This window comes from Nerophis lumbriciformis, linkage group LG19 (assembly GCF_033978685.3).
Source record: "Nerophis lumbriciformis linkage group LG19, RoL_Nlum_v2.1, whole genome shotgun sequence".
Taxonomy (NCBI): domain Eukaryota; kingdom Metazoa; phylum Chordata; class Actinopteri; order Syngnathiformes; family Syngnathidae; genus Nerophis; species Nerophis lumbriciformis.
In genome coordinates, this window is record NC_084566.2 from 30,766,871 (window position 1) to 30,784,789 (window position 17,919).

The following is a 17,919-nucleotide window of genomic DNA, read 5'->3' on the forward strand; positions in this document are numbered from 1 at the left end:
TTGAATTATTTACATTCCGGGGTTGGGGGGTAGGTTTGGTTGTTATCATCAGTCATCAACAATTGAGAACAGAGAAATGGATATTGAAACAGTGTAGGTCTGACTTGGTAGGATATGTATAGCAAGTAGTGGACACATAGAGAGATAGAGAGAGATAGAGAGAGATAGAGATAGAGAGAGAGAGAGAGAGAGAGAGAGAGAGATCAGAAGGCATAAGAAAGAGTATCTACATTTGATTGTTTACATTTAATTCTTAACAATCCGGTTGAAGATGCCTGGAGGTTTACTTTTATTGCGGTTTTGAAGGAGGATAGGGATGCCCTTTCTTTTACACCTGTTGGGAGCGCATTCCACATTGATGTGGCATAGAAAGAGAATGAGTTAAGACCTTTGTTAGATCGGAATCTGGGTATAACGTGGTTAGTGGAGCTCCCCCTGGTGTTGTGGTTATGGCGGTCATTTACGTTAAGGAAGTAGTTTGACATGTACTTCGGTATCAGGGAGGTGTAGCGGATTTTATAGACTAGGCTCAGTGCAAGTTGTTTTACTCTGTCCTCCACCTTGAGCCAGCCCACTTTGGAGAAGTGGGTAGGAGTGAGGTGTGATCTGGGGTGGAGGTCTATAGAAGTAATCTGACTAGCTTGTTCTGGGATGTTTGGAGTTTAGATTTGAGGGTTTTGGAGGTGCTGGGGTACCAGGAGGTGCATGCCTAATAGAAAAAAAGTTGAACGAGAGTTCCCGTCAGAATCCTAATGGTGCTTTTGTTGACCAGAGAGGAGATTCTATTGAGAAATCTCGTTCGTTGGTTGACCTTTTTGATTACCTTGGTTGCCATTTTATCACAGGAAAGATTAGCCTCTAGAATGGCACCTAAGTAGGTGACCTCATCTTTCCTGGTGATAACAATGTCACCCACTTTTATAGTGAAGTCATTGACTTTCTTGAGGTTGATGTGGGACCCAAACAGGATGGATTCCGTTTTACCCAAGTGTATGGATAGCTTGTTGTCAGCAAGCCAGGTGCAAGTTCTTCAGAGTTCAGCACTGAGGATTTTCTCCACCTGTGACTTGTCCTTGCCTGATACCAGCAGGGCCGAGTCATCCGCAAACAAGAACAATTCACAGTGCATACTTGCCAACCTTGAGACCTCCGATTTCGGGAGGTGGGGGGTGGGAGGCGTGGTTGGGGGTGGGGCAGGGCGTGGTTGGGGGCGTGGTTAAGAGGGGAGGAGTATATTGACAACTAGAATTCACCAAGTCAAGTATTTCATATGTATATATATATATATATATATATATATATATATATATATATATATATATATATATATACATCCTGAAAATATGCAAACAAAACTGTGTTTAGATAATTGATACTTCAAACTTGCATAAATAAATATTAAGGAATATAACATAACTTGGCTTCTGAGAGCTTCAAAATGTAATGAATAAAATGCTAAAGTTGTTGATAAACAAGCAATTATTTTAATAATTAAATATGGTCATTTTAAATGAATTATTATGATCATTTAAAATTAATTATTTCAAATATGTTTATTTTAATGTATAATTCTATGGCTGGATGTAATAAGAAGTCAGAAAAAATACAAATAAAAATACAATTAATTTTTGATGTTTTTAGCAAAATATAGTAAAAATTTATTTAGTTTTTTAAATTAATAAATATATTTATTTTTAGGTAAGATAAACATAATAATACAATTTATCTCTAGTCTGGATGATTTATTTCTTGTCACCCTGTTGTCCTCCCGTCAAAAAAGGCTGTCCTCACTCAGGTCTGCATGGAGCTGGAGGGGGTGTGGCCTCCAGCTCCGGCTGAAAATAGGGAGATTTTCGGGAGAATATTTGTCCCGGGAGTTTTTCGGGAGAGGCAATGAATTTCAGGAGTCTCCCGGAAAATTCGGGAGGGTTGGCAAGTATGATTCACAGTCGCATGCCGATGACAAGTCCTTGACTTAAGGTTTATTAAACACACGTTTTTGAGATAGCCTCCAACACCCCCTCGCCACCACGAAAGGGACAAGCAGTAGCAAATGGATGGATGGAAGTTTCAACAACAGCAGAAGTCAGAAGAAGGCTGCCATGTCAGACTAGTCATTACACACGGTGAGTTGTATCGTTATGTGTAAAGTGTAGGGAGCAGCTAGTTTTGATAAAGATTTCGTGAAACTCACCGACAGACATTGGAAGACAAACGTTTAGACGTGTGCTGTCTGCTGCTGAGTCATTCGATACAGAAGTCTGTCCGATTTAACGTCAACTTGTCGACTTTTCCAGGAAATGTCCTCACTCGGCCAGCTGCATCTGTCGAAGGTACTGATTGGCCGACGCAACATGCTCATTAATGTAGTTGCGCGCTGATTGGTTCACACAATACCCTACTACCGTAATACCTGGCAATGGACCGCATACTCGTTTTCAAATCACGTCAAACTGAGTTAACTGGAATTATTGTGGTTATAAATCGGCGTAAATAATTATTGGAATATAAAACAATTGTACGCAAACACATAACCAGTTTCATGACCATGTTTGGTGTTGTTTAGGATTGCAAACACCGAGGCGTTACCGTAACTGTTTGTACACAGCTTAAAGCAGGAAACGAGCGCGCTCTATTTCCGCTGCAGCAACGAGAAGGAGTACGTCATAAAAGAAAGGAAAATGTGGACGGAAAGGACAAACTAAGGCCAGGACAACAAACATCAGCCTCGCACTTCCGCGATTTCGGTCGCCAGGTTGCCGCTTGAAGTTATTCTTACCGGTCGAATCCGCTGCGGCTAAAGGGTCGAGTCTAGGTCGTTGTTACGGTGTGTTGCTGTCTGCTTGTACGGCTAGCCAGGCTTCATTAGCCCGCTTTTAGCGATGGGCACCAGGGCGAGTCGCCTTCAGGAGGATCCGGTGCCGTCTGTCCTCAGCAAAGACGCCACCAAGCGGGATTCGTATCGGCGGCCCCGCTGCGCCAGGCCTACCAGCCTCATGGTGGACTTCTCGGGGAGCTTCGAGGACACCGAAGTCAACCTGAGCCGCTCGGAGGAAGGCAGCGACTCTGACCTGGGCCAGCATGGCGCTAGCGCCGACGGCAGCCCGGCTGACCACCACAGCATCCCGGCTAGCATGAACCAGGCGTCTCCGGCGGCGGACGACGACAACAGCGAGGGCAAGCCCGAGGAGGACGTCGGCACGAGCCCGGAGGCTGCCGTTAACGCGGAGCACCAGCCCGGGGAGGAAACAGGCCGCACGCCGCACCGCACTTTCTCCGAGCGGCTCCCCGGAAACCGACACAACGGGGGCCGCAGCGTCGGTGCCAGGTCGGCTCGGGTTCGGGGCGCACATCAGCGACCGGTGTCCGAGGCTTGGATCGGCATGTACCGTGTCAACAACCGCCATGGAAGTAAGTTGGTACTTAAATCGCTGTAAATCAGTGGTTCTTAACATTGTAAGTACCGAACCCCATTAGTTTCATATGCGCATTCACCGAACCCTTCTTTAGTGAAAAATAAAATGTTGCTTTTTTTTTTTAATTCAAGACAAAGTTATATGTTTTTGGTAACACTTTAGTATGGGGAACATATTCTAAGTAACACAGACTTAATTTAAAATAATTATTTGGTTAGGGTTAGGGCCAGGGTTAGAGTTATAATAAGGCCATGCCGAATAAGGCATTAATAAGTACTTAATGACTAGTTAAGAGCCAATATGTTACTAATTTGCATGTTAATAGGCAACGAATTAATGGTGAATATGTTCCCCATACTAAAGTGTTGCCATGTTTTTTTACTGGTGCACAAATGCATGAACATCACCTTGTTCAAAGAACAAAACCAACACAGTATCTAAACTCACAACAAATTACACACCTGCAAATCAGTGTGACTTCTGCTGTTGCCGTATCCATAATACGCCGATAGGGAGAAGTTTGTATTTACACGATGAGTCGGGTGTGTTTTGACCTCCGCCGAACCCCTAGTGTTCGATCAAACACAGGTTAAGAACCACTGCTCTAAATTATATCATATCCTCTTACTTTCTTCAAGAAAACTAATGAATTAACTGACCCCATGGATGATTATCAATTAAAAGCAATGTTTTGACTGACATTGGAAGTCACAGATTGTGAAATGACGTTACTTCATCAAACTGAAACCAAAAGCTTTTCACTAATAACACTGATAAATAGGTGACTGATTAGTCATGTTACATTTGTTACATATAGTCAACTGTTGATCACATTATGTCAAATGTGTGTTTAGTTGCTGAGGTTTAATTGTCTATCGATCAAAGATGCACATCAATGAAGGAGATAAATGAAATGAAATGTCCACTCTCAACTGAGCCAGGGTGGAAGTGAAATTAAATTGAGGAAGTTGCATTCCTATGAAGATAATCTCTCTTTTCGAGCTTTTTTTTAATGATGTGCGTCATCAAGGTTGTATTGTTTGAACTGGAATTGTGACTAATGACATGCAAAAACTCTCCTATCTCGACACAGGCCTGCAAGTTAAAACGCAGCCAGGTGGCGGCTAGCGTAACGCTGGATAGGCCCAAACAAAACCGTCTGGTTGGGTTGGGGATTCCTAGGCTAGCCCTCCAGCCAATATGGTGGTGGAGAATTGGGTTAAAATTTGATGAGAATGTAGGCCGGGGGAGCTTGTCACCATCTGTGTCGTCCGCGAATGGGCGCGCACTTAAACCTTGAACTCAAACGCCCCGTTTGTGTCCTGGTTTTCAGATATCCGCTGTCCTTTCTGCTCCAAGCCTTTTCCTGGAGGTCGGATTGAGGATCACCTGTTGAGCTGTCTCACATCCCCGCCGCTTCCTTACAACAGTGAGTGTTCACGCTCACAAATCTGATCTCGCCGCTGCGGTCGGACCCAGCGGAATCATTGATGTTTTTGTTTTGTAGCGGATGTGCTGAGCAAAGACAGCGGTGAGTGTTCCATCTGTTTGGAGGATCTGGTGCAGGGCGAGACCATCGCCAGGCTGGCTTGCCTCTGCGTCTACCACAAGAGGTAAGAAAGTTCAGTAGACTTGTTTGATGACATGGTATTATATTCGATTCTTGACAACTTCCACCAATAACACACACACTTTATTACTACCGTAATAGATTTGGCGCTACTTGTTCGCCCTCGCTCATAAGCACATTATGATGGGATTGTCTAAGTCTAGCTTGTTGTAACTTTTCTTCTAAACACACCTCATACACACCTGGTCTGTCAGAGAATAAGAAGTCAAAAAAGAGAGTATTGGGACTAGGAGTGTACAGTACAGGCCAAAGGTTTGGACACACCTTCTCATTCAATGTGTTTTCTTTATTTTCTTGACTATTTACATTGTAGATTGTCACTGAAGGCATCAAAACTATGAATTAACACATGTGGAGTTATGTACTTAACAAAAAAAGGTGAAATAACTGAAAACATGTTTTATATTCTAGTTTCTTCAAAATAGCCACCCTTTGCTCGGATTACTGCTTTGCACACTCTTGGCATTCTCTCGATGAGCTTCAAGAGGTAGTCACCTGAAATGGTTTTCACTTCACAAGTGTGCTTGAAGCTCATCGATTTTTTTTTTTGGTTAAAATTCAGCTAAAAATGAATTTTTTTCATGGTCCCCTTTATTTTGAAATGTATCAAAGTATTGAAATACATTTTGGTATCGGGACAACCCTTATTGGAATGTATAATCATCGGACCATGTCATGAAAAGCAAACATATTGATCAGTTGTGTGTATATATATATAGCACCTCAATCAAGGCCGAAATTACTGGATTAAGACAACCTTCACAGAAATCCATCAAAAAGTAATTTTCTTATGTGGTGACTTCAACTGACCTCTTAAACCCTAACAAGTAAAAGCCATTTGAAGACTTTACAGACACATGTTTAGCATGAGTTTTTATCCCAAACAAGGCCAAGCAGAATAACAAGTAACTGTGCTACACTTATTGATAATATCTTCACTAAAGATTTTGATAATATTACTACAAGTGGTCTGCCAGTAACAAATATCTACCAGATCTTTTAAAATGCCTTCCTGATGCTGTAACGAACATTTTTCATGGAAACAACTTGGCAAGAAGCAAAATAAATACAGTTAAGTGTTGATGAAAACGGGTTTGGAAAATGTATGTAACACAAAATACATTATATAGAACATTTATAACACAAAGAACTGCAGAAGCAGAAAACAAGTACAAGAACTATAAAAGCTCACGTGGCCACGGCCCCCCTTTCTTTCCTTGCAGTGCTGATCGTCTACCGTACGTCTCCTTTTTGCAGGGATTCCAGTTTTCTTTCTCTGCGTCTTCCCGGTTTCAGTGTAGTTTGTTTTCGTCACTGTAGCGCTAAGACCGCTCGACAAGCCTCGGCAGCACTCGTACGAGGGCTCATTAAAGGTTTCATTCTTCTGTGATTCAATCCAGATGGATGGCCTTTAAGACAACAGAAAAGATAGCGCTGCCAAAAATCCAACATTTGTGTACATATCTTCACAAAAGGAGACTTATTATTAGAGATGTCCGATAATATCGGCAGTCCGATATTGTCGGTCGATAAATGCTTTAAAATGTAATTTCGGAAATTATCGGTATCGGTTTCAAAAAGTAAAATTTATGACTTTTTAAAACGCCCCTGTACGGAGCGGTACACGGACGTAGGGAGAAGTACAGAGCAGTTGCGTCTCCCAGTCATACTTGCCAGCCCTCCCGATTTTCCCGGGAGACTCCCGATTTCCACCCAGCCAACAATATTGGGGGCGTGCCTTAAAAGGCACTGCCTTTGCGTGCCGGCCCAATCACATAATATCTACGGCTTTTCACACACACAAGTGAATGGAAAGCATACTTGGTCAACAGCCATACAGGTCACACTGAGGGTGGCCGTATAAACAACTTTAACACTGTTACAAATATGCGCCACACTGTGAACCCACACCAAACAAGAATGACAAACACATTTCGGGAGAACATCCGCACCGTAACACAACATAAACACAACAGCACAAATACCCAGAACCCCTTGCAGCACTAACTCTTCCGGGACGCTACAATATACACCCCGCCCACCTCAACCTCCTCATGCTCTCTCAGGGAGAGCATGTCCCAAATTCCAAGTTGCTGTTTTGAGGCATGTTTAAAAAAAAAATAATGCACTTTGTGACTTCAATAATAAATATGGCAGTGCCATGTTGGCATTTTTTTCCATAACTTGAGTTGATTTATTTTGGAAAACCTTGTTACATTGTTTAATGCATCCAGCGGGGCTTCACAACAAAATGAGGCATAATAATGTGTTAATTCCACGACTGTATATATCGGTATTGGTTGATAGCGGAATCGGTAATTAAGAGTTGAACAATATCGATATCGACAAAAAGCCATTATCGGACATCTCTACTTATTATGCAAGTGGAGAAAAGCCATTGTTCTGTCGATGTCTTCTACCCAACGCTACTGAGCATGCGCGCGCATACGCACAACCACCAATATTTCAAATATTTGCCTCGAGCAAAATACTCATCGAAAGCAGCTGCCTCGTATACCTTGTGTACAAGTAAGAAGTGATTTTACATTGTGTTTCTTTCATCGTATCTTCTGACCAACATGCATGTAGACAAATACAGCCTGAGAAAGTTCACATTAAATATTAACGGACAGTACATGTACACAAATACAGCGTGAAAAAAATTCACATTGACGCAAAAAATGTTAGCTTGCATTTTCATTTGAATCACTGTTTTACGCTATTGGTAGGTTATTTCGAGAAAGCAGCAACATTTGACAGAACACCGGCAGAAGGTCACACTTTCTGTAACATCCAGGTAGAAATGACAGCCATCTTGAAAAATATCTTAACTACCGTATTTTTCGGAGTATAAGTCGCACCGGAGTATAAGTTGCACCTGCCGAAAATGCATAATAAAGAAGGAAAAAAACATATATAAATCGCACTGGAGCCTGGCCAAACTATGAAAAAAAACTGCGACTTATAGTCCGAAAAATACGGTACAAGGAAGCTACAGGAAGGAGCACACAATTGTTTTTATTTAAATGTTTGCAATATTTCAGGGTTCCTCACGAGGAAACCTTGTATGTCTTAAATTTGTAAACTGCTACTGAATTGTGATTCAGTAGATGGCAAGTTCTTTTAATGTAGATAACTTGTATTTAAGTCTAGGCCATGAAATATTCTATATAAAAAAAAAAAGATTAATGATTTGAAAAATCTCATATTTTTAACAATTTTCCTGGGAGATGTCCCATCTTTTGAAATGCAAATGTTGATGCTCCTGACATGCAGCATTAGACACACATGATGGAGGTGTTTGTGAAGTTGTTTGGTGCTAAATTAGCCACAACATTAGCACCGCCTAAAACAATGTTGCTACTGGTCTGGCATTTCCTCAAAAAAAATGTGTTTACAACCAAAGCCTTGTCCAGCTGTTTACTGATGTATACTAGTATTGTTTTGCTAACTTTTACTGCAAATGAATATCGGCTATCAGCCTCCTTGACTAATAATAATGTGCATCTGCCTTGAAAAAAACATATTGGTCGATCTCGAGTCCAGATGTGCCTAATGATGTGACCGGTTGAATCTATATAAAGTTAATGAAGTTTATTGTTGACTGTGTCTAGAAAACAAATAGTGGTGATGATTTTAAGATATATATATATATATATATATTTCAGCTGTAAATATTTTCCAAAGATAAATTATGATACTTTGAGAGGGTGTGGTGCAATGTTCCCTCTAATTTAAAAAAACTCCCTGAGCATGTGAGGAACATCAGATGTGCACACTGTGGCAACACCAGCAGCACACCTGTCCCAAACCTGACTAAATAACAAGTTAAATCTCCATCCATCCATTTTCTACCGCTTGTCCCTTTCGGGGTCGCGGCGGGTGCTGTAGCCTATCTCAGCTGCATACGGGCGGAAGGCGGGGTACACCCTGGACAAGTCCCCACCTCATCGCAGGGCCAACACAGATAGACAGACAACATTCTCTTATTATTATAATCAAATGACAGCAGTCCTTTCCATGAGGTTATTTTCTAATATAAGTGTTTAGGCCCACTTACAATGACAAGAACAAAAAAATATTGTTTTTCATGAACTGTGTACTTGTATTGTTTGTCTGAGTGGAGGTCCTGCTTTGGAAATAATTTGTACCCGTTTCAGACATTGCATTTAGTTCCCATTAAAACATTCACATGTTGCACAATGAGATGTAGGCAGGGGATCATGTGTACATTCCTGCAACTTCCTGTTTGTAAAAATTTTTTTTTTTTTTAGTATTTATTTAATATACTAACAGCATTTCATGATTAATATTTGTAAATTAAGATTCCTAATAAATGACACTAGAATGAGCACACATATTATTGGTAAATCATAGTGTAACGACCTGGAATGACACTTTATGTGTGGTGTTGGAGTTGTCCGACTTTTTGTGTGGCTGTAAATGCATCACTGGCTAAGTGCCATATGTGCATGTGTTGGCGGAAGTGAGAAAGAGCGAGCGGCTGCTGTTGATATAACAAAGTTGGTTTTGGTCTGGTTTGTACTGCAGAAAATGACCAGTTTTGCTAGATATCATTTTTTTTACTAATGTTTTGGTGATGTGTTTATGGTCGACAATAAAGAGTTTTGCTCAGTAAAGTGATCGATGGAATTCATGTCCTCCAAAGCGTCTCGACAGACGTTACAATATTTAAACAATGATGACGAAAACTGTTTTCTCTGTCGTGTCCGTGTCGTGTCGAAAATTGTTATGCGCTTATATTTTTATTTGATTTTGTGCGTGGCATAGATTTGCCGTGCGCAGAGGACGCTTGAGCAGTGCGCAATTGCACAGGCGCGCACCTTAGAGGGAACATTGGTGTGGTGTGATTTCATTTGCAATGTGGTAACGCCTCCAGAATCAAACATCTTGCAGACACTCAAAAAACAGGTTATAAAAGGGACTGTGGAGCAAATTTTACACCAACGCATATCCAATACATATTATCTAACCACATTTTAAATATAGATTACAATCATCATAGGTCCCTTTTTAGTTACCACATCCCAAGAATGTTTCCAAAGTAAAACACAGTAGAAGTAAACAGTAGGTGTCATCATGGCAACAGCAAACAGAGCCTCCCTGTCTTGTCATTGTGTTATTGTATGAACGACAACACTTTTACATCCCAGTAAATAAGATAATCCCACATCTAGAACAGGGTAAAAGGATACAATAATGAATCCAAAGTTCACTCTGCTGGACTAGAAAGGGTTACTTTCATTTTGAGCGTTCTTGTGTGTCATCGCAGAACAGGAAATGTTTCTCCGATTAGACAATCCACATATGGAGTATCAGCAATGATTGCATCACATGACACTGACATTAGCTGGCAGACATGCTTTTTCAACAGATGTCATCGCTTGTTCAGTACCGAACCTTGACAAACAACACATTGGAGGTGTGGTCGTTTTTTGTCTGGACCCACCCAACCGGGTGGGCCTCTGCGAATTGGACCAAGGCTGTGAACATGAAGGTTGATGATGTCATTCATCTAAATGTTAAACACTAACCTACACACCCTGTGCTCTGGTCTGGATGCAGCTGCATTGACGCCTGGGCCAAAGTGAAGCCCTGCTGTCCCGAGCATCCCTCAGACTGACTTCCATGTCACATGACTTCCCCACGGTGACCACAAAAGACTCAGGTAGGACCAATGACTCATTCAAATGGATTGTTACGGTGAAAGATTTAACATCCAACCAAACATTTCTCTCATTCTTTCCGTTTCCTGAAAGGAAAGCTATTTAAAATCAAACTGTTCCAAAGTGAAACTTTCACCATCATAGTAATATTAATGATAAAAGGCACACACAGGGCTAGAAACTTAAGTAAATGTACAGACTAATTTGTAAGCAATTTGACTACGGTACCCTGAAAAACACTCAAATTTTAACTGAAGTGGTTAATGTCCAAAGTGTAATGTGAAGAGCAACCTGTATTATTAGGGACCATAATGTCCCTTTGGGACAGAGGACCCTATTGTATTTCGTGCGTTTTATTATTATTATTATTATTATTATTCCGCCGCCTCTTTAAGCTCTAATTTGACCCCCTTAACATGCTTCAAAACTCACCATATTTGACACACACATCAGGACTGGCGAAAATTGCCATCTAATAAAAAAACCAAACCCCAAAACTCAAAATTGCGCTCTAGTGCTCCCGAAGAAGGAAACAGACACAACTGCCTGTAACTTCCAGTAGGAATGTCGTAGCGACATGAAACACAAACCTCTATGTAGGTCTCACTTAGACCTAGATTTCATACAATAACAACCTTCAGCTAAAATCAACAGGAAGTTGGCAATTCCCCCTTCAAAACAAAAGTTTACTAAAAACAGTCACTTTTGCCTCTTTGAGCTGTAATTTGACCCCCTTAACATGTTTCAAAACTCACCAAACTGGACACACATCAAGACTGGCAAAAATTGCGATCTAATAAAAAAAAACAACCCCTAAACTCAAAATTGCGCTCTAGCGCCCCCTAGGAAGAAAACAGACACAACTGCTCCGAGGAAGAAAACTCTGACAAAACTGCCAGTAGGAATGTCGTAGAGACATGAAACAAAAACCTCTATGTAGGTCTCACTTACACCTACATTTCATATATTGACAACCCCCAGCAAAAATCAACAGGAAGTTTGCAATTCCCCCTTCAAAACAAAAGTTTTGTAAAAACCGGTCACCTTTTTTCAAACATTATCTCCTCTGAGCGCGTTTGTCGTGTCGGCTTCAAACTACTAGCACAGGAGAGAGATTGAACCCTTCTGATTAAAAGTTGACCAAAGAGTTTTAATTACTGCTCCAGTTTGGATTTTATGACATTACTGGAGTAACGCTTCTGCACTCTGACCATGTTATCAAATCAGTCACACTGGAAATACACAAAAAAATTGGAAAGAGATATGATGTTAATCGCTCACAATTCTTTTGTAAGACAAGAACACATATGCTTGGCTTTTTTTATGCATTCAAAATCGTAAATAAATAGCCAACAATCGATTCAACAGACTGAAGGTCCTCTGCTGCGCTCATTATACTCTCTCTCAAAACATCCAGAAACTGCTAACAATTCTCCATTTACATGTCATGACCTGGAAATTAACCAAATATGAGCAATGTTGTTATTATAAGCACCAATGCAGATGGACTATTGATAGCAGAGAGCTAATACTAGCTGCTATTTTTGCCACACTGAGCCGACGGCTGCTTCTGCTTCGTCTGATGCATCTCTCAACTAGTAGTAGACAAATGTGGCCATGGACCGACAGGCTGGTCAACTTTCAAATCCCCCGAGATGCCAAAAAAGACCCCACAAAACTCTTCCTGCAGGAACTTGTTTTAGCCCTTCGTGAGGATTGTGATTGAATCTTTATCTTAAAGGGGAACATTATCACAATTTCAGAAGTGTTAAAACCATTAAAAATCAGTTCCCAGTGGCTTATTATATTTTTCGAAGTTTTTTTCAAAATTTTACCCATCACGCAATATCCCTAAAAAAAGCCTCAAAGTGCCTGATTTTAACCATCGTTATAAACACCCGTCCATTTTCCTGTGACGTCACATAGTGAAGCCAACACAAACAAACATGGCGGAAAGAACAGCAAGCTATGGAGACATTAGCTCGGATTCAGACTCGGATTTCAGCGGCTTAAGCGATTCAACAGATTACGCATGTATTGAAACGGATGGTTGTAGTGTGGAGGCAGGTAGCGAAAATGAAATTGAAGAAGAAATTGAAGCTATTGAGCCATATCGGTTTGAACCGTATGCTAGCGAAAACGACACGACAGCCAGCGATACGGGAGAAAGCGAGGACGAATTCGGCGATCGCCTTCTAACCAACGATTGGTATGTGTTTGTTTGGCATTAAAGGAAACTAACAACTATGAACTAGGTTTACAGCATATGAAATACATTTGGCAACAACATGCACTTTGAGAGTGCAGACAGCCCAATTTTCATCAATTAATATATTCTGTAGACATACCCTCATCCGCTCTCTAGGGTCGATAGGGGGTTTAGCTCGCTCGTCTGCGGGAACAAACTGCCGCCATTGCTTGCCGTGCTAGTGAGGTCCTTTGTCCCTGAATTGCTCACACACTCCGGCAGATTCAATGGGGGTCTGGCGGCAGATTTCTTTGACTTTATCGTTGGAAATGCATCTGCTTTGAGTGTCGCAGGATATCCACACATTCTTGCCATCTCTGTCGTAGCATAGCTTTCGTCGGTAAAGTGTGCGGAACAAACGTCCAATTTCTTGCCACTTTCGCATCTTTGGGCCACTGGTGCAACTTGAATCCGTCCCTGTTCGTGTTGTTACACCCTCCGACAACACACCGACGAGGCATGATGTCTCCAAGGTACGGAAAACAGTCGAAAAAACGGAAAATAACAGAGCTGATTTGACTCGGTGTTTGAGAAAATGGCGGATTGCTTCCCGATGTGACGTCACGTTGTGACGTCATCCCTCCGAGAGCGAATATTAGAAAGGCGTTTAATTCGCCAAAATTCACGGTTAAATCGTTTAAAAAAATATATGGTCTTTTTTCTGCAACATCAAGGTATATATTGACGCTTACATAGGTCTGGTGATAATGTTCCCCTTTAACGGAATTATGTGCGCATCCCGTCGGTCGGAATCCCAACAAGAGTGGAAGTGTTGGTTCTATTTTGGTTTGTTATTGTTAGTTTGTATGTTTAGCACCTAGCAATGCTGCGGATGCTATAGTGCCACAATGAAACTGCATCCATCACTCGGCTTCTAAAACGTATTGCACATCCTCTTTGTGTTCGTGCTCAAAAATATAAGGTTCTGGATCAGACTGGATGTGGCCCGGAGGCCACATGCGGCCCGCTAAGATTTTCAATCTGGCTCGCCGCACATTTCCAAATAATTGTATTAGATCTTTAAGATGGAAAGTGTAGCTGCCATTATGATGTGCAGTCATGTTTTCTAATGACCGTAAGTCTTCAACTATACTAAGTCTTTCAATGCTTGGAATCTGCGCTTATGGATGATATATTAGTTACTATGGTCATCTAATTAGTTACTGTGGTAATGTAAGTAACAGCAGCTCAGACGAGGCACCAAGCAGTGTGGGTGGGAAGCGTTTCCAGAGCCTGAAATGTGGGTGTCAGAGACAGACACGGAAGGAGATTTTTACAACAAAGTTCTAAAGCTTAGCGATGTATCAGATTGTAGGTGGGGTTTTTTTTTTTTTACCTTTCGTGTGCATATTTCACTGTTTGTTGCATTTTGTTTTGTTGGCTTGATTGTAAAATATGTCAATCGAGAGGGTGAGTGACGTTCATATGTTGTCAATATTCAGTGTTTTATCCTTCAGAGTCAACATCGCCACACAAGCTGTGATCACGGCGCCGCTATAAATAGTTTGTCTGCGTTACCAGGAATACCACTAACACTTGGTTAATATTGAAGTCACGGAATGTAAATGAAGTACTGTTGGAGGTTTTTGGATGGTTATTGAGATGGCTTTATGAGCGGAATAGAGGACCTCCGTTTGACTCCATTGTAATAAGACTTTTATTTACGTTTATTTACGACTTAGAAAGCATTAAAAACGACATCTGTTTTCTTGTTAGAGATGTCCGATAATGGCTTTTTTGCCGATATTGTCCAACTCTTAATTACCGATTCCGATATCAACCGATACAGATATATACAGTCGTGGAATTAACACATTATTATGCCTAATTTTGTTGTGATGCCCCGCTGGATGCATTAAACAATGTAACAAGGATTTCCAAAATAAATCAACTCAAGTTATGGAAAAAAATACCAACATGGCACTGCCATATTTATTATTGAAGTCACAAAGTGCATTATTTTTTTTAACATGCCTCAAAACAGCAGCTTGGAATTTGGAGGTTAAGGTGGGCTGGGTTGGGGATAGCGGGGGGTGTATATTATAGCGCCCCGGAAGAGTTAGTGCTGCAAGGGGTTCTGGGTATTTGTTCTGTTGTGTTTATGTTGTGTTACGGTGCGGATGTTCTCCCGAAATGTGTTTGTCATTCTTGTTTGGTGTGGGTTCACAGTGTGGCGCATATTTTTAACAGTGTTAGTTGTTTATACGGCCCCCCTCAGTGTGACCTGTATGGCTGTTGACCAAGTATGCATTGCATTCACTTGTGTGTGTGTGTGAAAAGCCGTAGATATTATGTGATTGGGCCGGCACGCAAAGGCAGTGCCTATAAGGTTTATTGGCGCTCTGTACTTCTCCCTACGTCCGTGTACCACTCCGCACAGCGGCGTTTTAAAAAGTCATACATTTTACTTTTTGAAACAGATACCGATCATTTCCGATATTGCATTTTAAAGCATTTATCGGACATCTCTACTTCTTGTCTTACAAAATGAGTGTTTCACAATAGGCAACATTGCAGTTCCCTTTTTAAATGGGTTACTAATGACAAGCTTATCACACTTGTTATGTTTTTTGTCTTCTTGTTTATGTTTATTGAATGTCCTATATTCCAGTTGCATTGAATGCAGCTTCATCTGAGCTTATGTCCTCTCTTGTTTGTCATCCTCACAGGAGACCACATCTTCTCTTTCTCTCTCTACAGAGATATATGAATATATATATGAATATATAAAATATGTCGGCGAACCAATAAAGTCAACACAAGACCCTCAAAGGAAGCGGCGTTGACCCTGGCCCGGACCATTTCAAGAGAAACAAAAAACGGCCCCAACATAATCTCTCCCTGGAATGACGAGGAACTTTTAGAGGAGAGGAGGTCGTCTCAGCTATGAGTCTGAGGTGTTTCATCGGGTATTTTTAGGGAAAAAATATGAAAGTTGTCACACGCAATGTTTCTTTTCCAGGTTAGCCAGCGAGAGGGAAACATTCTAGCATGATGGGGAGGGTGCGTCGTTACTGGGTGTCTAGTGTTAACATTTCATCACATTTTCTTGGGGAGGTGATTGTGCTGCTGGCTTGTTTAGCTCCATTGGCGCTGGTGTTTGCACCCATTTGAGCACTTTTTGTCCCTAGGGGGTTTTTTCTTTCTTTTTTTTTTTTGCTTGCTTCATGTCTGAGCTGTGATGATGATGATGATGATGATGATGAGTGTTTACTGTGAATTAGGTCAGTTTAAAAAAAAACAACATCCTGTTACACGTAGCGTCGGTACGCAGAACGCCGCTTCTGCTTTGAATGTGCTTCTTCAGGTCACGTGACCCGACATCCACCCCAGCCTGGCCACTTTCCTTGAGGTTCCAGCCCGGCTTTTGGGCCCAACAAGGACATTGTTTCCCTTATCTTTTTTTTATTTAAGATATTTTATCATCATAATGGCTTACCCGGTGAATGTTTTTGTAGTGTATTTTTTTTTTTTGAGGGGTCTGGACCCAGCTGGCAACCGTTTCAGGAGAAATGCGGTCAAGAATGATTGCTTTAAGCTGACTTTTTCCCCCCCTTTAATTTAGCGGTTTGATCCTCTTCGCTGCTGCTCTGCAGTCTGAGGTGCTATGACTATGACTCTTGATGTCCTGCCACCAGGGGCAGTCATGTGCATGTTTAAATTTTTACGGGAGGCGGAAGAAAAAATGCCAAAACGTCGTCTGTGAGTGAGAGTGCAGAGGCTTGTGTCAATGTTACATTGTTGTGGTGATAATTTAATGATGTTGCGTACTCTTGGTGGGAAAGGGGGGGTTGTTTGTGTGTTTTTGATAAAAGTGGGCGGGGTTGTCAATTTTAAAAAGTAAAGGACAATCTCAGCCTGCTCATTTAATCTCCCCCCTCAAAGTTGTGTGGTGCAATACCTCAGATTTTTATCAATGCTTACTAAAGTCAAAGCTGTGTGTGTGTGCCTGCGAGCGTGTGTGTGTGAGTGTGACAAATCTCTGCTCCAACCAAGGATGGAATTTTGTATTAATAAACCCCCTCCAAATCATCAAAGGTTGTGACCCCTACATCCCAACATATGGACAATCTGCCTTTAACTCTGCTCTAAAAAAAAAAAAACCCACATGGAATTTTATTTATTGAATTGTAAATATGTAATGCAGTTAAAAGAATAATGGCTTGTTTTTGTCTGTTCAATATGCTCTTTCTAAGCTCCGATCTTTTGTATGTCTCAGAAATTGTTTTTATATGTATTTTTTACAATAAATATGTGTGAATAAATTCCTTTTGTATCTCACATATCTGCTTACAGTGCATCAGGAAAGTATTGACAGCGCTTAATTTTTTCCACATTTATTCCAAAATGGAAAAAAAACAATTTTTTACCTCAAAATACCCCATAAGGATAATGTGAAAACATATTTTTTTAGAAATATTTACAAATGTATTAACAATAAAAAAACTGAAGACGTACGTAAGTATTCACAGCCTTTGCCGTGAAAACTGAGCTCAGGGGCATCCTGTTTTAACTGATCCTCCTTGAGGTGTTCCTGCAGCTTAATTTTAGTCCACCTGTGGTAAATTCAGTTGGTTGGACATTAAGTTAAAGTACCACTGATTGTCACACACACACTAGGTGTGGTGAAATCATCCTCTGCATTTGACCCATCCGGAGGCAAGGAAATGATTTATCGCTCATAAATCATTAAAATACAAAAAGACAGAAAAGCGTGCCGGTAGCGTGGGAGCTATGGCGAAGCTTAGCACATGAACAAGACTCAAGAAACATAGACTTACTCAACGTAACGTGTTGCATCCTTAAGACATCGGCCAGGACAACATTTTCACTGTTGAGATCAAACACTTTGGACCTCTGACACGGAAATGGATCCTCGACCTGATGAACAACTGCATGCTGACAAGAACCATCCCAAAGATCTGGAGAAAAAACAGA

The 17,919-nt window shown here is 41.1% G+C and overlaps 3 protein-coding genes across 4 annotated transcripts in view; 1 reads left to right on the forward strand and 2 right to left on the reverse strand.

The window, feature by feature from the left end:
- The window catches only part of tep1 (telomerase-associated protein 1), a 60,699-nt gene extending 58,351 nt beyond the window's left edge, over window positions 1-2,348 (reverse strand). Inside the window, exon 1 of the mRNA XM_061978977.2 lies at window positions 2,195-2,348. Within this exon, the coding sequence (XP_061834961.1) occupies window positions 2,195-2,204 (10 nt within the window). The 5' untranslated portion in view covers window positions 2,205-2,348. The remainder of the gene's footprint in view (window positions 1-2,194) is intronic.
- A 114-nt stretch (window positions 2,349-2,462) lies between these two features.
- LOC133618531 (uncharacterized) lies at window positions 2,463-17,262 on the forward strand. The gene is made up of 5 exons (XM_061978989.2): window positions 2,463-3,411; window positions 4,750-4,845; window positions 4,924-5,029; window positions 10,633-10,735; window positions 15,651-17,262. Exons 1-4 carry the CDS (start codon window positions 2,883-2,885, stop codon window positions 10,688-10,690), a joined length of 789 nt encoding a protein of 262 aa, XP_061834973.1. The 5' UTR covers window positions 2,463-2,882; the 3' UTR covers window positions 10,691-10,735; window positions 15,651-17,262.
- Window positions 5,724-17,919, reverse strand: part of mtcl1 (microtubule crosslinking factor 1) — a 104,434-nt gene continuing 92,238 nt past the window's right edge. Inside the window, exons 14-15 of one of the 2 annotated variants that reach the window (XM_061978980.2) lie at window positions 17,763-17,903; window positions 5,724-6,455 (exon numbers count right to left, since the gene is read on the reverse strand). In XM_061978980.2, the coding sequence (XP_061834964.1) occupies window positions 17,784-17,903 (120 nt within the window). In that variant the 3' untranslated portion in view covers window positions 5,724-6,455; window positions 17,763-17,783. Of the gene's footprint in view, window positions 6,456-17,250; window positions 17,904-17,919 lie in introns of those variants that run through there. The other variant, XM_061978979.2, reaches the window with a different exon arrangement.

Bases quoted from the DNA above. Each gene is read 5' to 3' on its own strand.
- LOC133618531 (XM_061978989.2), top strand. From the start codon at position 2,883: ATGGGCACCAGGGCGAGTCGCCTTCAGGAGGATCCGGTGCCGTCTGTC. The intron at 3,412-4,749 runs GTAAGTTGGTAC...CCTGGTTTTCAG, and splicing joins TGTCAACAACCGCCATGGAA to ATATCCGCTGTCCTTTCTGC. The intron at 4,846-4,923 runs GTGAGTGTTCAC...TTTGTTTTGTAG, and splicing joins CCCGCCGCTTCCTTACAACA to CGGATGTGCTGAGCAAAGAC.